Source organism: Chiloscyllium plagiosum, chromosome 17 (genome assembly GCF_004010195.1).
Source record: "Chiloscyllium plagiosum isolate BGI_BamShark_2017 chromosome 17, ASM401019v2, whole genome shotgun sequence".
Taxonomy (NCBI): Eukaryota; Metazoa; Chordata; class Chondrichthyes; order Orectolobiformes; family Hemiscylliidae; genus Chiloscyllium; species Chiloscyllium plagiosum.
The window spans coordinates 53,818,805-53,845,415 of NC_057726.1; the positions used below are offsets into that span (position 1 = coordinate 53,818,805).

General features: G+C 39.1%; 1 protein-coding gene across 4 annotated transcripts in view; it reads right to left on the reverse strand.

Annotated features, from left to right (window-relative positions):
* plekhg4 (pleckstrin homology domain containing, family G (with RhoGef domain) member 4) overlaps positions 1 to 26,611 on the reverse strand; it is a 223,422-nt gene that overhangs the window by 11,717 nt on the left and 185,094 nt on the right. For all 4 annotated transcript variants that reach the window (XM_043707122.1, XM_043707121.1, XM_043707119.1 and 1 more), the window contains exons 15-21: positions 20,435 to 20,684; positions 13,037 to 13,126; positions 12,496 to 12,720; positions 11,221 to 11,391; positions 9,377 to 9,554; positions 7,926 to 8,042; positions 7,220 to 7,477 (exon numbers count right to left, since the gene is read on the reverse strand). In XM_043707122.1, the coding sequence (XP_043563057.1) occupies positions 7,220 to 7,477; positions 7,926 to 8,042; positions 9,377 to 9,554; positions 11,221 to 11,391; positions 12,496 to 12,720; positions 13,037 to 13,126; positions 20,435 to 20,684 (1,289 nt within the window). The remainder of the gene's footprint in view (positions 1 to 7,219; positions 7,478 to 7,925; positions 8,043 to 9,376; positions 9,555 to 11,220; positions 11,392 to 12,495; positions 12,721 to 13,036; positions 13,127 to 20,434; positions 20,685 to 26,611) is intronic.

Below are 26,611 nucleotides of genomic sequence, written 5' to 3' on the forward strand. Positions count from 1 at the left end.
TCACCCAAAGGGTTGTTAATCTATGGAATTCCATCCCCAGTGAAACAGGTGAAGCTACCTTATTGAATGTTTTTAAGGCAAAGATAGATAGATTTTTGAACAATAAAGGAACTAAGGGTTATGATGAGCAGGCGGATAAATGGAGTAGAGCCTACGAAAAGATCAAACCATGATCTTACTGAATGGCAGAGCAGGTTTAATGGGCTAGATGGCCTACTCCTGTTCCTATTTCTTATGTTCTCATACGTTATCAGTATCCCAGTATATATTTGGGTAATTAAAAGTCCCCCAATACATCTACTCTAAAATGTTGCATATCTGCAGATATAGAACATGGGAAAGTACAGCACAAAACAGGCCCTTCGACCCACGATGTTGTGCTGAGGATTATTCCTAATCTAAAATAACCTAACCTACGCACCCCTCAATTCACTGCTGTCCATGGGCATGTCCAGCAGTTGCTTAAATGTCCCTAATGAGTCTGCTTCCACCACTACTGCTGGTAACGCATTCTATGCATTCACAACTCTCTGCGTAAAGAACCTACCTCTACGTCTCCTCTATACCTTCCTCCTAATATCTTAAAACTATGACCCCTCGTGCCAGTCAATCCTGCCTTGGGGAAAGGTCTCTAGCTATCGACTCTATCCATGCCTCTCATTACCTTTTATACCTCAATTAGGTCACCTCTCTTCTTCCTCATTTCCAGCGAGAAATATCCGAGCTTAGTCAACCTCTCTTCATAAGACAAGCTCTCCAGTCCAGGCAGCATCCTGGTAAACCTTCTTTGCACCCTCTCCAAAGCCTCAGTATCTTTCCTATAATGGGGCGACCAGAACTGAACATAATATTCCAAGTGTGATCTCACCAGAGTCCTGTAGAGTTGCAGCAAAACCTCGCAGCTCTTAAACTCAATCTTCCTGTCAATGAAAGCCAACGCACCATATGCTTTCTTAACAACCCTATCCACTTTTAGGGTGGCAACTTTGAGGGATCAATGCACTTGAACACCAAGACCTCTCTGTTCCTCCACACTGCCAATAATCCTGTCTTTAATCCTATATTCAGCATTCAAGTTCGACCTTCCAAAGCGCATCACTTCACATTTATCCAGGTTAAGTTCCATCTGCCATTTCTCAGCCGAGCTCTGCATCCTGTCTATGTCACGCTGCAGCCTGCAATAGCCTTTGATACTAGCAACGGCACCTCCAACCTTTGTGTCATCAGCAAATTTACTAACCCATCCCTCAACCTCCTCATCCAAGTCATTTACAAAATCTACAAAGAACAGAGGCCCAAGAACAGAGCCCTGCAGGACACCACTCACCACTGACCTCCAGGCAGAATACTTTCCATCTACAATCACTCTCTTCCTTCTGTCAGCCAAACAATTCTGAATCCAGCTAGCCAAATCTCCCTGTATCCCATATCACCTGACATTATGAATGAGCCTACCATGGAGATCCTTATCAAATGCCTTGCTGAAGTCTATGTACACCACATCCACTGCTCAACCTTCATTGACCTGTCTCATCACCTCCTTAAAGAGCTCAATAAGATTTGTGAGGCATGACCTGCCCCTCACAAAGCCATGCTGACTGCCTCTAATCACGCTATGCTTTTCTAAATAGTCATAAATCCTATCCCTCTGAATTCTTTCCAAAACCACAGACACAAGATTGTCTGGTCTGTAATTGCCAGGGATTTCCCTATTCTCCTTCCTGAAAAGAGGAACAACATTTGCCTTCCTCCAATCCTCCGGTATGACTCCCGTGGAGAGTGAGGAAGCAAAGATCTTTGTCAGCAGCTTAGAAACCTCCTTTCTCACTTCCGGGAACAACCTAGGATAAATCTGATCTGGCGCTGGGGTCTTGTCAATCTTAACATTTGCCAAAATTTTCAGTACATCAACTTCATCAATCTTGATCTGTTCAAGCCTGTTTCCCAGCTCCTCAAAGTTCTCATTCACAACAATATCCCTTTCCTTAGTGAAAACCAAAGCAAAAAACTCATTTAGGGCTTCCCCTATCTGCTCAGATTCCACACAAAAGTTCCCTACATTATCCCTGACCGGCCCTCTGTCGAGGAATATTTTCCTCTACATTCTTCCAGTAGTTGGTGATCTAAAGACTACACCAAACAATATAATTGTAACCTTTTTATTCCTTACCTCTATCCAAATCCACTCATCCTAGAACACCTCCTTGCACCCCTGCGAGAGATCCTCTTTCTCCAGCTCTACAATGCTCTCCTTATCCAATATTGCTTCCATTCATTCTTTTCTATCGATCCTGAGCAACTTATACCGAGGAATATAAAACATCCAGTCTTGCCCTTCCTTGAGGCAGGTCTCTGTTACTGACACAATATCATAATTCCACATGGCAATTTGAATCTGTAACTCCTCAACCTTATTCATTATGCCTGTGCATTTACATACATGCATGTAAACTCTGTTTTCAACTTAATTTATTTCTCCCCCACACTGACTTTACCTATTAACTTGTTGTTCTCCACACTAGTGACAACTGTATCTCCAAACATTTTGTGAACTCTGGTATTCTCTTCTGAATATATTCCAGGACACCGCCCCACCCTTCACTTATATATACATTTGGGTAATTCAAAGTCTAAATTCTCTGTTGGTTCCCAAACTACTGACAAGTCAGTGTAAAGCACTGGCAAAAATGACTTGCGATGAATTCAGTCTCAATCTGCCTGCGTTTGTCCAGCTGCTATTTTCCTCAGAGTCCCAGGCCTCTAAAGTCCTCTGTCCTGCACCATCTTTCCAGCCAGATATTTATCAGTCTTATCCTCCTACTTCTGCACTCTGTTGCAAATGTCCTTGATGTCCCTTGAAGAGAAAGTTTATTTAGTATGACTCCAAATCCTATAACCCCAGATTAACATTTTGTTTATCTACCTCTGATATTCTCTATAACTGGAAATGTGTTGCTGGAAAAGCGCAGCAGTTCAGGCAGCATCCAGGGAACAGGAGAATCGACGTTTCGGGCATAAGCCCTTCTTCAGGAATTCCTGAATTCCTGAAGAAGGGCTTATGCCCGAAACGTCGATTCTCCTGTTCCCTGGATGCTGCCTGACCTGCTACTCTTTTCCAGCAACACATTTCCAGCTCTGATCTCCAGCATCTGCAGACCTCACTTTCTCCTCAAAGATATTCTCTATAACTCCCTGGAGGATAAATTGACCAACCCTTGAAAACAGGTGTTGGCATGGGGTACATGAGTATTTTGTATTTATTCATTGCATTACAGGTAACATGTTACATTGGTGCTCTTTTATTATGTGTTCACTGGCTGCCATACCAGTATGGACCATGATATTGAGTGGCCAGGACTTCTTAAAAGCTGCTTGTAGCTGTTAAGGATTAATGCACTGTAACTGCGAGAAGTGATCAGTGATTATTCAAAAGTTAATTTGTGATATGAGCAATGTCTGAACAGGCAATATACTGAGCAACAAGGTTCTCAGACTAATCACGAAAGATCTTGATGGAAAGGGAAAGAGAAATCATCCAGCTGCAGTTTGAGGGGTTTATGATGCGCTGGCCAGAGGCAATTCACAACATATGTTTGGAAGGAAATGAGAACAAAGTGTTACAAAAATCTTGGTCCATGCAGAAGACCTGACACAAGCTAAAATGGTGAGAAATCTCATCTTCAAATGTATATCTATAAATTGCACTGTTAACCTCAACCATTGCACCATTCTTTGCTTGGAGAAAGTGAGGACTACAGATGCTGGAGATCAGAGTTGAAAATTCTGGTGCTGAAAAAGCACAGCAGGTCAGGCAGCAACTGAGAAGCAGGAGAGTTGATGTTTCAGGCATAAACCCTTCATTAGATGTGATTAAGGGCCAATGCCTGAAATGTTGACTCTCCTGCTCCTCAAATGCTGCCTGACCTATACTGTGCTTTTCCAGCGCCACACTTTTCGACCCCATTCTTTACTTCGCTAGCATATACTTAGTAAGTCGCTATCAATCAATGGTTAACTATTCAATTCAAAAGCTCTTCTGTCACTAAACACTGAGCACTGCTTCAAGATTGACATCCAGATCTCCAAGCTTGCACACAGGCCGGGGCAAACTAATCAACCAGAAAAGCAATAGGATGTAACAGATTGTAGGATACACAATTACAAACTTCTCTCTTGCTGCCACAACTTTCACATAACAGCAGGCCAATAACTTCAGAAGCATATTTGTGCCTTCACGTTTTGATACCCATGACAAAGGCAGCATTGGCCATCAGGTGAAGGGCAATGTTGAAGTTCTCTGGGGTGAGTAGTGGAACCTAAACTGCTGGTGATGGTACCTTCTGATTCTGCCTTCTGCTCTCATCCCAATCTCTTCTGACAATCTGCAGATATGTAAACGTGCTGACTTTCTCCACTCCTCTCATCACAATTCTGTACTTGATCAGTTTTCCTTTTCATTTTTTCTCTTCCATTTCAGCTAGCCAAGAACCAAATTTTTCCAATCAGTGCAAGGTTGGAAATAAAGAGATACAACCACAATCAAATTACTCAAAGCCATCACCTCAAAGTAGTTTCTAATCACTGGTCTCTTGAGAAGTTGAGATAAGAAAGATAAGCTGAGACTCTAAAGCTGAGACCTCTGTTTTGGAGGTATTGATGTGTTTAAATATCCCCAGATCTGGATGAGCTGTATCACAGTTTGCTATGGGAGACAAGAGAAGACCCGAAGTTTTAAACTGTTCCTAGCCACAGCAGAGATGTTCGTGGGCTAGAGGAGAGCTAATGTGGTTCTACTTTTCAAGAAAGATGGCAGAGATAGAGCAGGAAACCATAGGCCAGTGAGTCTCACATGGAGTGGTAGAAAAAAGATTGAAGAAAATAGTGAATTGGAAGATTAATCTCCATTTAGAGAGGCAACATTTGATCAGAGATAGCATAGCTTTGTCAGAGGGAGGTTGTGCCTCAAGAATTTGATTGAATATTTCAAGGAGTAACTAACTGTGTAGATGAGCATAGTGTAGTTGATGTAGGTTATATGGATTTCAGTAAAGCTTTTGGCAAACTCCTAAATGTGAAACTGATAAAGAAGGTCAAACCTCACGAGATCCAGGAAACTTGGCAAGTTGGATCCAAATTGGCTTCGTAGCAAGAGGCAGAAGGTGGTGAAAGGCTATTTGTGTGACTTCAGCCCGGTGTGCAGTGGTGTTCCATAGGGATCAGGACTGGGTCCCTTATTAGTCATGACATTCATAAATGATGTGGACAAGAATACTGAGGGGGAGATAGATAAATCTGTGATGACACGAAGATTTGCCGGATAGTTGACAGTGAGGAGGAAGGTCATAGAGTTATAGTTATACACCACACAAACAGGCTCCAGGGTAATGGCCTCAGCCTATTCAGCCTTTCTCTAAAGCTCAAACCCTGGCAACAGCCTTGCAAATCTTTTCGGAACCCCTTCAAATTTCACAACCTCCTTAGGATAGAGAGAGCAGAATTGAATGCAGTACCCCAAAAGTGGTCTAACCAATCTTCTGTACAGCCGCAACATGACCTCCCAACTCCTATCCTCAATGCACTGACCAATAGAGGCATGCATACCAAAGGCCTTCTTCATTATCTTGTCTACTACTAAGTCACTTGCAAGTCTTAGGTTATAGGAGGATATAAATGGTTTGGTCAAATGGGCAGATCAGTGGCAGATGGAATTTAACCCTGACAAATGTGAAGTGATGCACTTTGGAAGAAGTAACAAGACAAGGGAGTACCAAATGAAAGGGAGGGCACCAGGAAGCTCAGAGGAACACAGGGATCTTAGGATACTTTTCCACAGAACCCTGAAGGTGACATGACAGGTTAATAGGGTAGTTAAGGAGGCATTTGGAACACTTGCAAAAACATTCAGTTGAGACACAGATTATAAGAGGTCATGTTTGGGATGTACAGAACTTGGTGAGGCCGCAGTTGAAGTACTATATGCAGCTCTGGTCACCACACTACAGGAAAGATTTGATTGCACTGGAAAGGGTACAGAGGAGATTCACCAAAATTTGTTTTTATAAAACAAAACAAACCAAAGAACTGCGAATGCTAGAAATCAGAAACAACAACAGAAATTGCTTGAAAAACTCAACAGGTCTGGCAGCATCTTTGGAGCATCTAGGAATAGGTTGGTATATATTCTGAAGATGGGGTGATGGGAGGCGGTAGAAGTGAGGAGCAAATAATAGGTAGAGATAGAACCTGAAGGGAGGGAAGGGAGGGAGAGAGAGAGAGAGAAAACAGCAACTAGGCAGACGATAGAATGGGTAAAGGTCAGTGTGGGAGAATCAACAGCTGCTAACGAAGACCATTAGTAGCTGACAATGGGTTGTTTGTGGTGGCAGTCCATGTGATGACAGGACAGTCTGAAGAAGGGTCACTGGACCCAAAAGCTAACTCTGATTTCTCTCCTTAGATGCTGCCAGACCTGCTGAGCTTTTCCAGCAATTTTTGTTTTTGTTTCCAGCAACTGCAGATCTTTGCCTTTTTTCAGTCAACATTAATATACTCAGACCTCATGCTTTGCACCGACAATATCCTACATACTGTGTTAATCAATCTCAACAGTAGACAAAAGAAGCCACAATCTTTTCCAAGAAATAAAGTATTCTAAGACCATCACATATTGACTGCACTGCACAATGTGTATTTCGGAAGACTGTTCATGTACAGGTCGTTCTGCTACAATGCAACAGTTGTGCTCTTCTACAACCCTGCGCTATAGAAAGTCACGCTGTATAAGATCGCTATACCCATTCAGTAGAAAGTTTGTATTATCCAAATAGCATTCATAATTTGTCAATCGCGTTATAGCAAATGCAAGTTAACGAAATCTGTTATAGCAGGACGACCTGTATATACTCTCACATGTGAGAACTACAGGAAGAATAAAGGAATTGAGTTTAACATACAATGTTATTATTTGGTTTCATGTTATTATTCATAGGAATTTCTGAAAGTAAAGACACAATGAGGGCAATTTTAACTTATCCCGAAGGTGGGAAACTGAATGGATTAGTGAGATGCTGACTTTACAGCTCTAAATGATGTCAATTTCAACCTATCTCACCACTTACATGGTTTTATATCCCACCCAACTTAATTTTCCACTGAAGTCAACAAATAATATTTTAAAAATGTGCAAGGATTTTCTGTTTATTAAGGATGTAACACTTACTCATGGAGGGTTGGCTGCTTGTTTCATGTTCCAGTTCATCCTCCTCAATACAAGTGTTGACATCAAACGGACGTTCAGTATTCACCCCTGACAGCAATGCCTGGTTAGTATACATATGGAGATTCAGTGGTCCCAACAGTGAGGATGAGGATGGACAACCAGCAGAAGGACTGCCGTTACTTGAAATGTTCTGTGTCCTTCTAAATGGGTTAGTGTGATCGAATAAGGAGACTGCAATTGAAGCTCTGGTCCGTGCTCCTGTAAGAAGTGCAAGATTCTCAAATGTATGAAGAATGGACAATTACCAATAAAAATCATACAATTGCTTAAATAATACTTTAAGGAGTTAAAAGCAAGATAATTTGTTTGAAATCTTTAGTGAAGACTGAGTTTTCGTTGAACAAGCAAAAACTGGATAAATGAGTGTATTGATATCTAGGTTGAAATCTCTTCAGAGTTATCAACACCCAAATATACATGCAGTTAAAAAACACTACAGCAGGTATAGATTTTAATAACCGATAATAGAGATTTTGCTTCATAGTTGCTTTCTCTCCAATCTTTTACTAAGACTGTGCATTCATATTGAATTGATCTGAATTTTCAGAAAGTTGTATTAAGGTTCAGTTTAGTATAATTTGCAACCCGCCTCTTTCTCTATTAAGATTATTGGACCCATGTCACTAAACTAATTCAGAAAACTTACCTCTGCCTTTCATAATATAATCGATGGCTCGATCATTGATTGCAGCCTCACTTGGCTTGATGTCCAAGAATGGTTTGTTACCAATTCCCATAGACACCATTTCCTGCATTCGTACTTCTGAAACAGATATTCATCATATAGACCATAAGACCTTAAAACATAGGAACAAAAATTAGGCCATTCAGCCCATTGAGTCTGCTCCACCATTCAATCATGGCTGATAAGTTTCGCAACCCTATTCTCCTGCCTTCTCTCGAGAACCCTTGATCCCCTTGATACTCAATAACCTATCTATCTCAGTCTTACATATACTCAATGACCTAGCCTCAATAGCCTTCTGTGACAATAAGTCGTAGATATGAACGACATCAGTTCAACACTTTTATTCAGGTTAACAATATTTTCAATGTAAAATAGTTGACTACTGCCACTCCTCTTTGTCCCCATTTTAGGCTGATCAGGCTGTGCAAAACCCATTTTCTGTCTGATACACAGATGGCTTCAAAGCCCATAACATTCACTTTATGACCATTCAGCTTTCACAACTGTAACATCTCTAGTCCCTATTGCAAGCTCACGTCCAAAATATGAGTTCCCCGATTAAGGCTGATAATCTGGTCGAATCAGGGAGACCTGCCTGACATAAAAGGGTGAATGTGTTCTGAATGCCTGACTCAATGAGAGGTAGTGCTATTATCAAAGGCTATGCAGTTGTGAATAAAGGGTGATTGGTGATGGGATGCCGGCCTCTGAACAGCTACTTCACTATTGACATCAAATTTTTGTCAGGAAATTTGGGAATGTCATTCTGTTGTGAGAAGAGGGGGGCTCTTGATAGTGGGCATCTAGTGTCGCACTAAAAATGACATGATGTGAAAAAGCCAGGCAAGTCACTAATGGGTGTGAACTTGGGAGAGACATTCTGTTTTTAGAAAAGATACATCGTAGACTCATGTTTGGAAGAAGTGACTGGGGTTTGGGATGACACTGGAAAGAAATAGCAGATTGATTTGGAACAGCACCTATTAGGACTGTAATCGTGTTCAGCCCCTTACCTTTCTCTTCCCCAGAGCCAAACTTTCCCTCTGCAAACTAATTTTACAACAGGAACTTGAAATGATTATTTGTTTCCTTATTAAATTGCAAAGGAAACAGTATTCACTTCAAACATGGGCAAAAAGCAGAATGTCTTTAGCTAATATGACAATTGGCACACCCTCTACTTGGAAATGTGTATTATGTTTTAATTTCAGATTTCCAACATCTGTACCTTTCTGTTAATTACTTACTAGCTTTGCTCTAAAAAGTGCCTTGGAATATTATGCTAAAGGTATCTGAATGAATGTAAGCTAAGTTTGTAGATGCTATTATTCAGACAAAACAGAAACACATTGGCAAAGCTCATCATGAAAATACTAACCTAGAATAACAAACCTTTGTAAATTTATTACCTTTATTTCTGGTCGCTTGCTGCCATAAGATACTTGATATATCTTTTGTCCAGGCGTGTTTTACTTCTTCTGAACTCGCTTGAAGAACATACGTATCATTGGATTTCCGTCGACGAAACCATATTTCAAAACGTACACTGCTCTCACCACTAGTTTCTGTTAAACCTATATCAGCTGTCTATGAAAGAAAAAAACGTTACACAACATTTATTGATATTCAATTTATATAGTTTTTGGCCAATGATACATCATTTCTCTTAACAAACTACATTCTTTGTGGCATGCTATTCAATTGTTTATCAATTGCTTTAATTGCATTATATACTAAATACTATACTGATAATCTATAAAACAAAACCGAAAGAACTGCGGATGCTGTAAATCGAAAACAAAAATAGACTTTGCTGGAAAAGCTCAGCAGGTCTGGCAGAATCATTAACATTTTGGGTCGAATGGCCCTTCCTCCATGTCTCCACATATGCTGCCAGACCTGCTGAGCTTTTCCAGCAATTTCTACTTTTGTTGCTATTGATAACCTATATTCATCTTAAAAAAGAAACAGTTTGAGAAAGGTTTCAGTTCCCATTTAAATTATTAGCAAACAGGACATTATTGTTGTACAACATCACCAGCTTGCTGCTAGTAGCTTTAAACTACTGAACAAAGTTAGCTCTTTCTAATTTTGATGACAATTGAAAACCCCAATTTTGTTGCATTACTCAGTCTCTTATGCAGATGCCCAATCTCCTAGAAGCAATCCAAAACATTTCACAGCATCCAAGGTTTGCTTATGTTGTTTTCCTTTTCCAATTCTATATTCAATTACAAGAGACTTCCCAGGGACTCTCTCTTTAACTCTAGCTAAGCAAATCTTTCAGCATGGATTAACTCCAATTCCTCACAGACTCCATTTTCAAACTGAGCATGAGCTTCCATCCATATTACAGGTGGTAAATGAGATGGAAATGTGTTGCTGGAAAAGCGCAGCAGGTCAGGCAGCATCTAGGGAACAGGAGAATCGACGTTTCGGGCATTAGCCCTTCTTCGGGCTAATGTCCGAAACGTCGACTCTCCTGTTCCCTAGATGCTGCCTGACCTGCTGCGCTTTTCCAGCAACACATTTCCATCTCTGATCTCCAGCATCTGCAGACCTCACTTTCTCCTACAGGTGGTAAATGACAGTCAGCATTTTCCTTGTTTTAGGGCAGGTGGAGCTAACATTATTTTTTTGCTGTTCAACTCGCAGTCATCTATAGACTGCACAAGACCAAAAACGGGAACTGCCTTTTACGTCTGCAATATGTCTGGATTGACAGGGAAACTTGCAGTCTGATTTCAAAATCATTTCCCCTATACTCTTATTCATGACAACAAGAAACACATTCACTTTGGATCCAATTAGAAGTGTTAAATAACTATCTTGGATCACCAGTCCTTTTCATCTGTAAAAAGGAATAGAGTCCACCACAACTGTCTACAGCTTGATATGAGAACACCTATCTACATCTTGGAAGTCTTCTCATGTGGACTTAGAACAGCTGCCAGTGTCCCCGGATGAAAATGTCTAGCACTTCCATCTCAGGAATATAATTAGAGACAGCTTGATTTTTCATCATTACATCACCCAGGTTGGCTGTCAGAAATGGTCTAGTATATGTCAAATAACCTCCTCCGTTTACCAAAAATTTAAAGATACAGAACGTCTTTAGGATAAAGAGATTTAAGGATACCATCCCAAACTATAATACAAAACAGAGCTCATAGTCTCAACATTTAGTAACCTTATAAACACCACATTTGTAACAAACTGCATTTATATGAAAGAAATATATTCATTTTCTTACTTTAAAGGAATGTTTGTAGATATAAACATCAAATCCACCTTCAATCCGCTTGGGTTTGCTGAAAAGAATGAGGTCTTCAAACAGAAAGACATGTCGCTGGTATTTCTTGCGTCCAAACCAGATAATGAACTCGTCTTGACGAACCAATTGACCTTGCTCCTTCAGGTTCACCTGTTTTTATAAAATTTAAATACATTACTTGTAATGCCAATTTATCAGTTTCCTGTAACCAGGTTATTTCAAAATATTTTTAATGTCTAAACATGTATAATCTTTTGTGGAAATAAACTGTCTTTTAGTTTGTAATTGTTTTTAGTTTTTAGTTACCCAAGATCACACTTCATTGCTTGTTAACTACCAAAAGGCTTAACAGATTTAACTCGAAATTAGACAGCAAAAAGAATAGCTTTCCATTCTCATTTCTAATAATATTTAAAGTATTAATGGACACTGACGAAAACATACACCTTGAAAGATTTGAATACTTATTGAGATTCCTAAACAGCCACACTTGCCCTCTATGTAGAGTCCCTGTTGCCCATTGCTTGATAAACATAACTTCAGCCATGATATCTCTACAAAGCAAGGCAAGGCAAGGCAAGAAAATAACTCTTTAAGAACTACTTTAAGTACAGAGATTCAACGCACGCTGCTGGTGTTAATCTGCACTATATTTCAACCATCTAGCCAACTGAGGTAAATATACGTCAAAAATACTTTATTGTCTGGGGAGGCTATGACATTGTGAAAGGTGCTACGTAAATCAATTTTTTTCATCATACATCATTATATTAGGAATCCCCTTCTGAAATATTGAAGAGGTGATGAACTACTTAAGATGCACAACCAGAATAAAATCTTCACATCAAATCTTAGTTTGAGATAATATAGCTTTAGTTGTTTGAGCCATTCCAAATTCCTGGTGTCATCCTGGTGAATCAAGGTTGACCACTCAAGGTTTTTATATCCCTTCTACTAGACAGTTCAAAATTGCACATTGTTGTCCATATGTAACCCTACCATCATTTATGCAGTCAGAATGATTCCAAACCTTCTATCTTCAATCCCTCTCAATAAAGGCCGAAATACCATTTTCTGAATACTGGCTTAAATTGTGCTCACCTACCTAGTTTCTATTCCAATCTGGGTATTTTCGACTTTTATTCAACAGTCTTTCATCTGCAACTTCATAAAAATCTCTCTTAAGTATGAACAGTCACTATTTACTCCATTTGTACCATTTTCAAAGAAATCAAAGAATCAATGTGGACTTACATCACAATCCCTAATAGCATCCATAGCCAGCAAGTCATTACCATGTTGAAGCTGAAATTTAACCATTTCTTCTGCTGCTCTGAGGTAGTTGAGCTCTTGCTCCTGAATTTCACTGCACTCCTTGATCAAGTCTTTCAATAACAGGGCATATTTGCTCATCCGTTGGATTGGTTTCAACAGGTAAGAAGCTAGATTCATTTTATCACCCAGTTGTAGTTGCTTGTGCTAAAAGAATAGAAAAAGCAGAAGTAAACCAGTATGTTGAGAAGACATCAAACAAATAATTTCCTTCAAGGAAACTGGAGTATAATAAATTAACATCAATGCCGACTAAAAGAAAGATAAGATAGCAAATAAACACGTTTCAAAGCCTTTGTCATAAGTGCAACATCATCAAATATGACTTTTTAAATTGACAAATTTCAAAAGATCATCGTCAACCCCACTGGCCTTATTTAAAACTGGTTAATATAGTTGTTTGTAATGGTTTTCTAAGGCCAGTTTAACTGAAAAAATGTTGTGGATTATGTGAAATGCTTACCTTGAAAAATACGTTTCCAAGACTGGCTAGTAGAGCATCAGATTTGGGCTTGTTCTTGCTATACAATGCATACATGCCAAACTGGTCATGCTGTAAATATATCAATTAGAATGTATTATTTTGTTTGTATTGTTTCACCTTTCATTAAAAAAACAAATTAAAGTTATCAGGCAGCCTGGCTTTGTAACAGTTATGACATCTCTTTGGAATTAAGATAATACATGCACATGGTTCTCATGTAACCGTAAAGCCATTTCTTGTTAAATACAATGTGACAGGCTGCATTGACTCCAAGGTATCTTATGATCCATTATGCATAAGCACAAGTCCCAATTTATGCACCAATTGATTTTGGCCATTAATATTAAACCTGGAAGCAGAAGAAAACTTGTATGTTGGTCTCAGATTTGATAGCTGTAATGAATGGAAGTTGCAAGAGGTCATATCGCAAGAGAAACTAATCAAAGAAATACCAAGACATATTAGAAAAATCAAACTACAAGACTGGCTCAGGAAGATAGACAAAGAGAACGGTCACTAGCTCTCTACAAATGCAATATCCCCATGGTTGAACAGATCATCAAGGGTTATTATATAAGTTTGTAAAAGGGAAATGCCTTTGAATGAATTAATGCTTTCAGAATATGAGAAGAGCGATGGGAGTAAAGGAAGGAATGGTTTAAAAATGCATAAACATTCAGGAGCATGACCGGTAATACAGTGTGTTGTCTCCAAGATGCACTGGAGAAATTCCTTAGACAGCACCTCCAAAACCTTGCTCACTCCCATCAAGGAGAACAAGTGCAGCAGATACAGGGAACACTACCACCTGTAAGTTCCCCTCCAAGCCACTCACCATCCTGACTTGGAAATGTATCATCATTACGTCACTGTTGCTGAATCAAAATCCTGGAATTTCCTAATGACATTGAAAGTCTATGAACAGTACATGGACTGCAGCAATTCAAGAAGGCTACTCACCACCACCTTCTCAAGGGCAACCAGGGACAGGCAATAAAGTCTGGCCAGCCAGTGATGCCCACATCCCATGAGTGAATTAAAAATCGCCTAAATAAAAACCGAAATAACTGTGGATGTTGGAAATCAGAAAAAAACCCAGAAATTGCTGTAAAAGCTCAGCAGGTCTGGCAGTATCTACAGAGAAAATTCAGAGTTAATGCTTTGGTCCAATGACCCTTTGTCAGAACTGATGGTAGCTAGGAAAAAGTTGTTTTTTACACAGAAGATAGGGTGTGGGGAAGGGTTAAGGAGTAAATGATAGGTGGAGATAGAGCCCAAGGAGACAGAAGAAGAGTTGGACAGACAAAGGAATGGATAATGATCAGCCTAGGAAAATGAATAGCTATTAACAGGGACTAACAATGGGTTGTGTATAATAACAGACCATGTAGAGGGGTTGGGGTAAGGATACGAGAGAAGGTGCTTAAAGCCCCCATGTTGACCCTGACATGTGACTTCATGTGGTTTAGCAAATTCTCCATCACAGCCCCAAGACAGCCAGGTTATGGAGGTACAATGTGTATTCAAAACATTACAAGCAGTAATTGATAGACAAGGGTAAGCAGTCCCACACCAATGCGTCATGTCTAAGCTCAACACTCTTGCCACATCTATGGCATGCTGGTGGACGATTAAACAACTGACAGGGGGTGAGGTTACACAAATATCCACATACTATTCCAAGGGAGGCCCAGCACATCAGTGCAAAGGATTAGGCATAAATAGTTGAACCTATTTTCAGCCAAAAGTGCCAAGTGGTTGATCAATCTTGGTCTCCTTTGGAGCTCTCCAACATCACAGATGCTGCCAATGTTCAGCCAACTCAATTCACTCCACCTGATATCAAGAATCAGATGAAGGCACTGAATACTGCAAAGGCTTTCCTGAAGAAGGGCTTATGCCTGAAACGTCGATTCTCCTGCTTCTTGGATGCTGCCTGACCTGCTGCACTTTTCCAGCAACACATTTTTCAGCTGCAAAGGCTTTGAGTCCTGTAAACATTCCAGTGACAGTGGCGAAGACTTGCACTCCAGAACTAGCTGTGCCCTTAGTTTCAATACAGATATAACACTGACATCTATCTGACAATGTGGAAGACTGCCCAGGATTGTAATGTCAACACTCGTACCAAATGGCACTTTTTAGGAATAACCTGTTCACTGATGCTCATTACATCCTGGTCCATACAACTGAAAAATAGCTAAACCCAAAAGGTGAGGTGAGAGTGATTCTCTTTGACATCAATATTTAACTGAATATGACATCAAGGAACTCTACAGCAAAAATGGAATTGATGGGAATTCATGAAAAACGCTCTGCTGTTTGGAGTAATACCTAGCACAAAAGGAAGATGACTGTGGTTATTGGAAGTCAATCATCTCATCTCCAGGTCATTATGCAGGAGTTTCTCAGGGTAGGTCCTAGACTCAACCATCTTCAGCTGCTAAAGTGGGGACATTTGGTGTTGATTACACCATGTTCAGGACCATTCATGAGCCATCAGATGCTGAATCAGTCTCTGTTCATATACCTCAAAGGCTGCAGCAGTTCAAGAAAGTAGCTCACCACTATCTTTTCCAAGGAAATTAAAGATGGGCAATGAATGATGTTCTAGCCAATGATGCCCACATTCCACGAATGACTAAAACAAATGTTTCTACTGTACACTGCAGTTTAGGGCATTGGAATCTGCTTATATTATGTGAATGTCTCAATCATAGTGAAAATGCACAATTAATTTTCAATGATTATCATTTGACTTTAATACCTGAGACATTCATTCACTCCAAGATTTTTTTAAAGGACACTAATGACCTAAAATAGCTACACGATTACCTGACAAACCAAGGCAACCAACATGAGATACGCAATATATCAAGAGAAAAAGATTGGTGAGTAAAATTATAGATCTTTTACAGTCAGAAGGATGGGAACTTATAATTGGAAACAAAGAAATAGTTGACCAACCAAACACATACTGCGGTTCTGTGTTCACAATGGAGGACACAAATAATATACAAGCAACACTGGGGAACACAGGATTTAGTAAGAGAGACGAACGGAAGGACATCAGTATTCTTAGTAAAATGGTGTTGACGAAAAATAGGTAATTGAAGGTCAATAAATTCCCAGGCCCTGATAGTCCACTTAAGGAAATGGACCTTGAAATAGTGGATACATTGGTGGTCACCTTCCAAGATTCTATCGGCTCTGAAACAGGTCCTACACGTTGGAAGGTAGTTAATATGACTCCTATATTTAAGGAGGGAGGCAAAGAGAAAACCGGGAATCACAGACCAGTCAGTCTGATGTCAGCAGTGGGAAAAATGCTAGAGTCCATTACAAAAGATTTAACAGCTGAGCACTTGGAAAACAGATGTAGGATTGGATAGAGTCAGCATGGATTTATGAAAGGGAAATCATGCTTGACAAATGTACAGGAATTCTTTGAAGATGTAAATGGTAGAGTTGATGAGGGGGAGCCAGCAAATGTGGTTTATTTGGACTTGCAGGAAACTTTTGATAAAGTCCCAAATAAGCCATTGACATGTAAAATTAAAGTACATGGGATTGGAAGTAGTATATTGAGTTCGATGCAGGAAACAAAGAGCATGAATATGCGGGTCTTTTTCTAAACAGCAGGCAGCAATTTGTGGGTTACCGCAGATGCAGAAAATAAGCAAAGCAGCTAAAGCAATATTGACTTTCATATCTAGAGTGTAGAAAAGGTATTAAGGGTTATAGGACAAAGGCAGGTATATAGGACACAGATCAGTCATGATCTCACTGAATGGTAGAACAGGCTCAAGGGCTGAATGGTCTACTCTTGTTCCTATATTGAAAATTATATACTAAAACAGTAAATAAAAATATATTTGTTGTGGCGGACCAAGAAGGGCCTAAAAAGAGGGGAGCCAATTCCTTCCTCTTAACCTTGGTCATAACTCCATCTTCGAAGAAAGTATAGTTAGCTAACAACTACGATAACATTTACATTGTGTCCCTGCTAATGCGCATTTTATTTTTGTGCATGTATCTACATGCTGTTTAATAACTGAAGGAACTGTTCATTTCACTGCCTTCTGAATTTGAGAAAGAACACTTTTGGGCATGCAACAAAATCAGGAAGTCTAATTAACGCAATGAGGGCTTCCTGCTCATAAGCTTGCAACACACTGCAATAGTGTTACAACACGGCGGTGAACCTTCTGATAATTAAACTAAACACCCAGAAACCAAACATCCAGAAAAGCTCACTTTGCCTCGCCTTGTAATCTGTTAAACTATGAGTGACAGAGAACTCCCTAAATTCCACGATTTAAAGAAAATAACATCAATTTATTTTTAAACTCTAAAAATGAACATTAAGTAACAACTATTCACAAATCTAAGCTCCCCTTTCGCTTAACTGTTTATTATCTGGCTCCAACTCTATATCAATATACTGTTCAATGAGACACTTAGTAAAATTACTGAGGAGAAAGTGAGGTCTGCAGATGCTGGAGATCAGAGCTGAAAATGTGTTGCTGGAAAAGCGCAGCAGGTCAGGCAGCATCCAGGGAACAGGAGAATCGACGTTTCGGGCATAAGCCCTTCTTCAGGAATTCAGGAATTCTTTTTACTGCAAATATGTTTCATATGAAAAGGTACGTTTGATAGAAAGTGTTCCCTAATTACTTGGATCTATGTTGATGGCAGTTGCTCTATCCAAATTTCAAAATGCCTGCCTTTTTTATATACCCAACACTGGATCATCTCATTGGTTCAATGCTGGCAAAACATTAAATTTAAACTCGATTGGGTTTTAGTATCATGGGGGATCAGTTAAACTGATTGGCTAAATTCAAACCGTTGTCAAAACTGCAACCAACTCAGGTATCACAGCCAAATGTTACATATTCTCAATTTTCCAGTACACTCTCAGACTGCTAGCTAGTCATCACAGGTGCTTGTCAGGTCTCAGTTCAGAACAGCATTCATTCTCTCCTAAAAGGTACAGTACAAGCCTTTATCTTCTAGATACAGATCGTTCAATTATAACACGCATTTTGTCAACGCAAATTCACTGTAACATGATTGATGAATTGGGGACACTGTTTCTACTGGGCGAACTTTTAAAACATGTGTTGGCTGTAACACGATTACAGTGCCAACACCTTAAGCGTGATTTTTCATAACATGGAGTTGCTCACAAACGCAACCATCGTGTTATAGGAGAACTGACTGTATTGGCAGTTAAATACATTCTCTGATTTTCAGCAAGTGGGGGCTTGACAAAGCAAGGAGCTGAGTTCAAAAAGAGTTTTTAATTCATCAAAATTTAAGTGTAACAATCTTAGAACGGTAAACTGAACCCACGACCTTTACCATCCAGGGCAGAAGGTACATGGGAACATTACCACCTGCACGTTCCCCTCCAAGACCACTCACCTGCCTGACTTGGAAATATACCATTGTTATTTTAGAGTCACTTGGTCAAAATCCTGTACTTCTCTCCACAATGGCATTGTTGGTCTACTTACAGTAAATGGACCACAGTGATTCGATAGGTAGCTCACCACAACCTTCTCAATGGCAACTAGGCATTGTCAACAAATGTGGCCCATTGATGCCCACATTCCAATGAATGAAAAAAATTTAAACATCTGCAGTATTTGAGAGTTTAAGGTCAGGTAGACATCAGGTATTATGCATGGAGCTGCAAGAGGGGTTAGGTAGAACTACATAACGTCATGTGCAACCGGCACATCCAACCTAGTGCAGGGATGTTTATGATTGAAAAAATGAATCAATAAAAACTAAGCTTAAGAAAATTGATGACATTAAACATGCCAGTCAAGGGAGACACAGTGGTAAGTGATAGTAGGTAAGAGATAAATAGAAAGCATATAATACAGAAGTTGTCTTCTGTACATAAAGCACATAATGAAGAAGTCTTTCATATAGCACAGATTGACTGGGCGTCATTCATTAAAGTATGGAGAACTATAAAACAACCTATCAGCAAGGAACTCAGCAAGTACACAAATCAAATTTATAACACTCTATAAATATAACTAATCAGATACACCATTTTGAAACTTTTCTTGGGAACTTCTTATGCATGCCACATTTATATAAATTATCTTTATTATATAACAAATACACAAAATCTGATTGACACCAAAATTTTTCATTACTAGTTTAAATTTTCAGTAATATATACTAGAACACTTCTAATTACAGAGCAACCTCAATTATCCGAATATCAATTATCTGAATATCGGATAATCCGAAGAAGATTTTGATGTTCCGATAGAATCATTACATCAAAGACATGCTTCCAACACTGATTGCGACTTTTGTCTATAGTAATTAAAACGAATTCAGCTTACTGAAATGCTGCTGAGAACAGTCCTGGACATTGATGGGAGCCCATGCACTGTCTCTAAATGATCGACCTGCCGCCGTCTCTCTCTCTCACCCCACACTTTCTCTGGAGTTCTACACAGGAGTGTACCCAACACCCCCTTCCCCAGATAATCTCTCCAACATTGTCCTGTACAGGGCAAAGGTGGAACCTGTCAAAAAGTTGCAGTAAAATGTTGTATGTGTATGCACGCGTGTATGTGCTATTTGAAGACTCAGCAACCCCCCTCCCGCAAAGGCAGCAGCAGTTGTTGGTGTCCAGTCCGGCTGCCCCAGAGGGGGTCGGTGTTGGGGTGTGAGCGGAGGTGGGGGAGAAGAGGGGCAGTTTTGGACAGGTTTGGGGTTGAGGGGGTACTGCTGCCTCGTTTCCTGAACAGGGAGCGGACTTAACAGAAAACTCCAAGCCCCAGAGGAGAGGCATTGAATCAGTTAACTGAATAATCAATTATCCGAATGAAACAGTGCCTGCCCATCTCGTTCGGATAATCAGGGTTCCTCTATAGTGACCTATTCTTGACTCAACAACCTGAAAATAAACTAGTTTTTCCTCAGATCTTTGTTGACTGCTTCCATTGCTCTCCCTGACCACGATTCCAGCACACTTGATCTCCAAGATAACAAGTAATGAAACTTTGAACAGCTACCATGTCAGGATTGTTAGAGACATTGTTAAGTGGGAGCATATGTGCAAATAAGTCAATTTAGTTCCTAATCTCACTGAGTGTTTCTCAGTCTTTATCCAACACAATATATTATTAAAAAATCAAAAGAACTGAAGATGCTAGAAATCAGAAACAAAACCAGAAATTGCGTGGAAAACTCAACAGGTCTGGCAGCATCTGTGGAGAGAAACTTGAGTCAATGTTTCGGGTCCAGTGACCCTTCTTCAGAACTATATATTATCATTTAAACAGACCAAAGTTTGTTAATGTCATATAACTATATACTGCAAATTGAATGCTTGCTTACATGTCTGAGGAAGCAGTGGCTGACACGTAATGGGTGGTTAACACAACTTTCCAGTTCCTTCAGGAAATATTGGCTATGGAAGCTGTAAAGCTTCTCTAAGTTTCCAAAAATAACATTGCGTTTGCCTCGAAGATCCTGAGGAACGTCAAAACGTTCCATTTCTGGGTAGTAATTATCAATGATGTACCGGAGAGATTTCACATATTCGCGTTCTGTTGTCACCATTTCATCAATTATGTGCCTCAGTTTACTGTAATGAGAAAGACAAATTTGGGTGTTTTAAGGTATATTGCAAAGTGCAGCAACAAATATATTCATTAACTCTGAGGAGAGTCATACTTCTAAAATACGTTAACAGCATCCAAAAAAGGCTTTCACAAACCAAATATATTTTTGTTAGTTTTGATGGTGAGAAGACAGGGAACAGTTGCTCTTCTCCTTTTGCTTTTATCAAATTCTGATCACTTGATTTGACTTCATTGAACCATCAAATTTGCTGCTCAACCTAACATGATTTAAAATGAGACTTCGCTAATGTATACATAGTGGTCCACACATGTTATTTTAGGTACAATGTAAATTTGTTATTATCCTGTATTTATTGGACTCAAATCAGAATTACCTAATTAAAAGGAAACAAAGAGTAAGTCCTAATAAAAGAAAACTAGATGTTTACTTGGACTTTATGAATTGATATTATTGAATATTTATTACAAATGGGTCAAGACCAGTGACATCTGCTGTTCAATTCAAATGCAATTTAATTTAAAAAGATCATAATGACAAATCTTCCCACATTATCTAATCTCAACTGTTTCCAAATCAAAAATCATCAGTTACAAAACTATGCAAACACATCCAAACATGGAAAGGCAAGTAATACTCCTCGAAGGAAAAAAAGGTGAAAATTGGATAGATGAAAAAATTCGTGACATTTCCTTTCATAGCCCTAAAAACAACTTTGACATAAACAAAGGTTTGTTTTATTATAAATTGAACTCAAGCAGAATCATGGCATTTCATGATAGGGGAAGCTATTCCATGTGCAGTGCTTATGTTAAACACTAGCTTTCTTTCGAAAACAAAAAGGCAACAGCATACAGAAAAATATTAGGCAGAGATTCATATTCCCAGTTTAAGACAGCTCAACTGGGGAACAAAACAGAGTAATGTCTGATTGGAAAGTCTCTCCCCGATAAATGAATTAACAGCAAAGTGGCCTTTTTCAGGGCCAGCTTCTGCTGAAAAATCATCATAGTTAAAAATTGTGTAAATCCACAAAGCAAATACAATGTCTGCAATTCACCCAGTGGATATTGGAGTGATTCATATACTAATTAATACAAGAAAGGCTATACCTGTCAAGTGATTGCAACCCATAATGTAGCTATGATGCTATTTATGGATGTGGTGAAGGGAAGTCACATGATTCATTCAAAATGGAAAAGGCTGAAAGCAGAATCCTGAGCCTTCATCTCACCAACAGGGGATGCAGTTGGATCTGACACAATCAGCTTCTTCAAGCATCTAAGCTCTTATGACTATGCATGTTACAATTAACAGACTGAGTTCAGTGGAAATCAAGTTCCATAGCTGCATGAACAATACCAAAAGTGTAAATGTTTTAGTTAGTTACCAAAATTGTCACTTTGTTTCCCCTTATCGCTGTTATCCAGAACAAAAAATACTTTCACCAGATTATGTAATAAACGTAAAAATAATAAATTTATTAGAAACAAAATGTATTGTTTAAACAAATACAAAATCTATGAACAATTAAGATGCATTCACAAATTAAATCATAATCCTCTTAATCCCAAGCAAACACATTCACAAAACAAACAAACTGATACAGTTCTGTACAAATTAGATTTTTTTAAAAAGGAAGAAAAATACACCCCATGGGCCGAGTCCAAAATCAAAGGATAAAATGGGATGACATCTCATTGATCCCCAAGTTGCCTATTGATAATATTGAAAAGCTGACTGCTATACAATGATGAAAAACCTTCACACAAGACTTCTGTTCAGAAAGGAAATTGATAGACTTAGTCTTTGAATAGAAGTAACAGTTCAGCTTTCAGAGTTTGAGCGATTCAGAGATACTGATATTTCAAATTTTCTCAGGTTCTCAAAAGTGCTTCAGCCTGGCAAAAGAGAACATTTTTTTCAGCTTGTCCCGTTTTGAGGTTTCTACTCACTTTTCAAAAGAGGGTAAAATATGAGGGAATCTAGCATTCTCATATAAGCTGTCTGAGGTTTGTTTCTTCCAATAACAGATCCAGGTAGACTGAAAAAAGACTCCAGACCAGAGGCTCTTGTAGGCAACCTTCAGCAGAGGGTCTCCTCCAAACCAGTCTATATAGTAATTAAAGTCTTAAATCACATCTCTTGTCTCTCTTAAAACCTTAGTTTGTCTTCTGTCCACAAAGTCATCTGACATAAACAGTACCTTGACACACTTTAACCTTTGACTTTCAATACTAAGGAGGTCGCAGAGTTAATTCTTTTCAACCCAGAAATTGTTCAAATCCTTCCATCTCTTCCAGCTTTGTTCATGTAATTATTTTAAGGACTATGTATTCCCAACAATACGCAAACTCAACTGATAAACCAGAGACTGTTAAAAATACCCAAGACAGTTTAATAAATCTAAAGTTGAGTTAGCAATGTAGCAGCAGGAGAAAGCCTCTGACAGTGTATGCTCTTCTAGGTCATGACTGATTCATGTCATAGTCCTCCATTTAGAGTCATGAAGCGATACAGCATGGCAACAGATCTGTTATTCCAACTCATCCATGCTGACCAGGTTTTTCAAACTAGATTAGACCCATTTGCCTGCATTTGGCCCATATCACTTTAAACCTCTCCAATCCACATACTTTCCAAATGTCTTTTAAATGTTGTAATTGTACCCATTGCCACCACTTGCTTTGGCAGCTTATTCCATGTATGCACCACCAGCGGGTGTGAAACAGTTGCCTCTTAAGTCCCTTTTAAATCTTTCCCCTCTCATCTTAAATCTATGCACTCGAATCTTTGACTCCCCTATCTTGGGGAAAAGACCACGGCTATTCACCTTATCCATGCCCCTTGTGATTTTATAAACCTCTATAAGGTGACCCTCAACCTTCTATGCTTTAGGGAAAAACATCCCAGTCCATCCAGCCTCCCCTTATAACTCAAACCCATTAGTTCCAGCAACATTCCTGCAAATCTTTTTGCACCCTCTCCAGTTTAATAACATCCTTCCTATAGCAGAGTGACCAGAATTATAAGCAGGATGCCAAAAGTAGCCTCATCAATGTCTTGTGCAGCTGCAACACCATGTCCCAACTCTGTACCCAATGCTCTGGCCAATGAAGGCAAGCATGGCAAATGCGTTCTTCACCACGCTGTCTACCTGTGACGCTACTTTCAGGAACTATGTACCTACACCTCTAGGTCTCTCTGTTTGATACCACTCCCCTATCATTAATTGTTTAAGTACTACCCTGGTTTGCCTTACTAAAATGCAATACCTTATATTTATCTAAATTAAACACCTTCTGCCACTCCTCAGCCCATTGACCCAACAGATCAAGATCTTGTACTCTTAGATAATCTTCTTCACTGTCAACTATACCATCAATTTTGGTTAAAAATCACACAACACCAGGTTATAGTCCAATATGGTTAATTGGAAGCACTAGCTTTCGGAGCGCCGCTCCTTCATCAGGTGGTTTTGGTGTCATCTGCAAACTTACTAACCATGCTTCCTATATTCTCATCCAAATTGTTTATACAAATAACAAATAACAATGGACCTAGCATTGATTCTTGCGGCACACTGCTGGTTAAAAACTTCCAGTCCAAACAACAACCCTTCACCACCATCCTCTCTCCCACCATCAAGCCCATCAAGCCAATTTTGTATCAAATTGGCTCACATTCCCTGGATCCCATGTGATCTAACCTTGTTAATCTGTTTACCATGCAGAATCTTGTCGAAGGCTTTATTTTAGGCTTTACTAAAGTCTGTGCAGACAACGTCTATTACTCTGTCTTGGTCACCTCTTCAATCAAGTTTGTGATTATCTCCACATCCTGTGATATTATTAGTAATTAGAAATCTATCATTCTCGGTTTTGAACTTGCTTAATGAATGAACTTCCACTGCGCTCTGGGGTAGAAGATGCCAAAGATTCATTAATCTCTGAGAAAAAATGTTCCTCCTCACCCAAGTCTTAAATGGTTTGCCTTTTATTCTGACACTGTGTTAGTAGAGTCTAGACACCATGGCCAGAGAACACACTCTTTCTGCAACTACTTTTTTGTTAATGAAAAAGCTAACAAAACATTTGCCTTACAAAGTGCTTGCTGCACCTTTATGCTAGCTTTCAGTGACTTATAAACAAGGACACTTAGGCCCCTTTGAACATATACACTTACAAACCTCTCAAAATTTAAGATATATTTTTCTTCCTACTCATATTCTCAGAATTATTAACATTTTATTCATCAGCTATGCTCTTGCCTAGTCACTCATCCTGAGGAGGATCTTTGTATCCTCCTCAGAACTCACATTTTCACCAAGTTTGTATCATCTGCAAACTTAGAAATATTACAGTTGGCCCCCACATTGAAATCGATTATATAATTTGTGAACAATGTACTTACTGCACCAGATGAAACAAGATGTATTCAAAGTCTTTGAGAATGGTTATATTTAATGCTTGACAGAGATTTTGGCACAATGGTACAATGTTTTCAATTATACAGCTGATATACCTGACTTAGTAACTTGTGTAGTTTCCATTAAGATATTTAGTTGAGATTTAACAGGCAACAGGCAGACTTTTCAACAACAAAATTTAAACAAATAGTCATAACTAACATATTCATTTGGCATTTAATGACGATGGTAAGAAGCCTAAAATGAAGTTGAAGAACCTTATACATGACTTCCTAACCCACAACCACTTCCTTCTAGGAGGACAAGGTCAGCAGTTACATGGGAATATCAACACCTGCAAGTTCCCCTTCAAGCCACTCACCGCCCTGACTTGGAAATGCATTGTCATTTCTTCACTGTTGCTGGATCAAAATTCTGGAATTCCCTCCCCAAGGGCATCATGGATCCGCCTACAATATGTGGCTCAAGACAGCTCACCACCACATTCTCAAGGGCAATTAGGCATGGGCAATAAATGCTGGCCAGCCAATAATGTCCTTGTCTCAAGAGTGAAAAAAGAAACAAAAAATCACTATCTCAGGTTTAAAATGAACATTTTACTTAGTAATGAATTGCCATTTCCAGAAGACAGTTCCAAACTCAATCCCCCTTGTGCGTAAAGTGCCCTAAATTCACTCTTCAATAATTCGACTGTAATTTTTGGACTACACCTCCTAGCCTTAGGCTCTGCAAGTAGCGAAAATAGTTTCTCTCTAATAACCCCAATTATTCCCCTTAATGTCTTGAAAACATTGATCAAATCATTTTCATTTTTTTAAATTCACGGGAATATAACCTTAGTTTATGCAATCTTTCATTGAGGTTTAACTCAGACATGATGCACATTAATCCACTTTCACTTCCTCCAAGGCCAATAAATGAGGATGTTGTGGAGGAAAAGTAGTGTCCCCACTCTGAGCTGGATGATCCGGATTCAAATCCCACCTGCTCTGCAAGTGTGTCATCACATGTTTGAACAGGTTGTTTAAAAATAACTCTAAAATATAAAAATATCTTAAAAATATATCCTTCCTAAGCTATGCAGTCAGACCATTTACAATAGTCCAAAGTGTGAAATAATCAGAACTTTGTGTAGTTGAAATATGACTTCTAACCTTCCTTGAATTTGATCTAGTCTTCCAGAACAAACAATATCACCATCACTATCGCTCCTAACCAGGTTAAGTGTGGCACTACCATTGCTAATAATAATGCTTCCTTCTGTCCAAGATGAGATTCCTGCTTGAAGAAGAGGTGGTGATCCTACGAAGAAACTGATTTTAAAACAAGGAATAGATATAACCCAAGGGAAAAGGCTCCTTGAATATTAAGCTGTCACTTAGAAAAAAAATGGCTAATAATCAGAAAAAGTAAATATTTTTCAAATGCATTTCTTCCAACAAAATTATAAACAGAACATTTTGCAAGTCTATTACTCTGCTACAAGAGGGTGTTGCATTTTG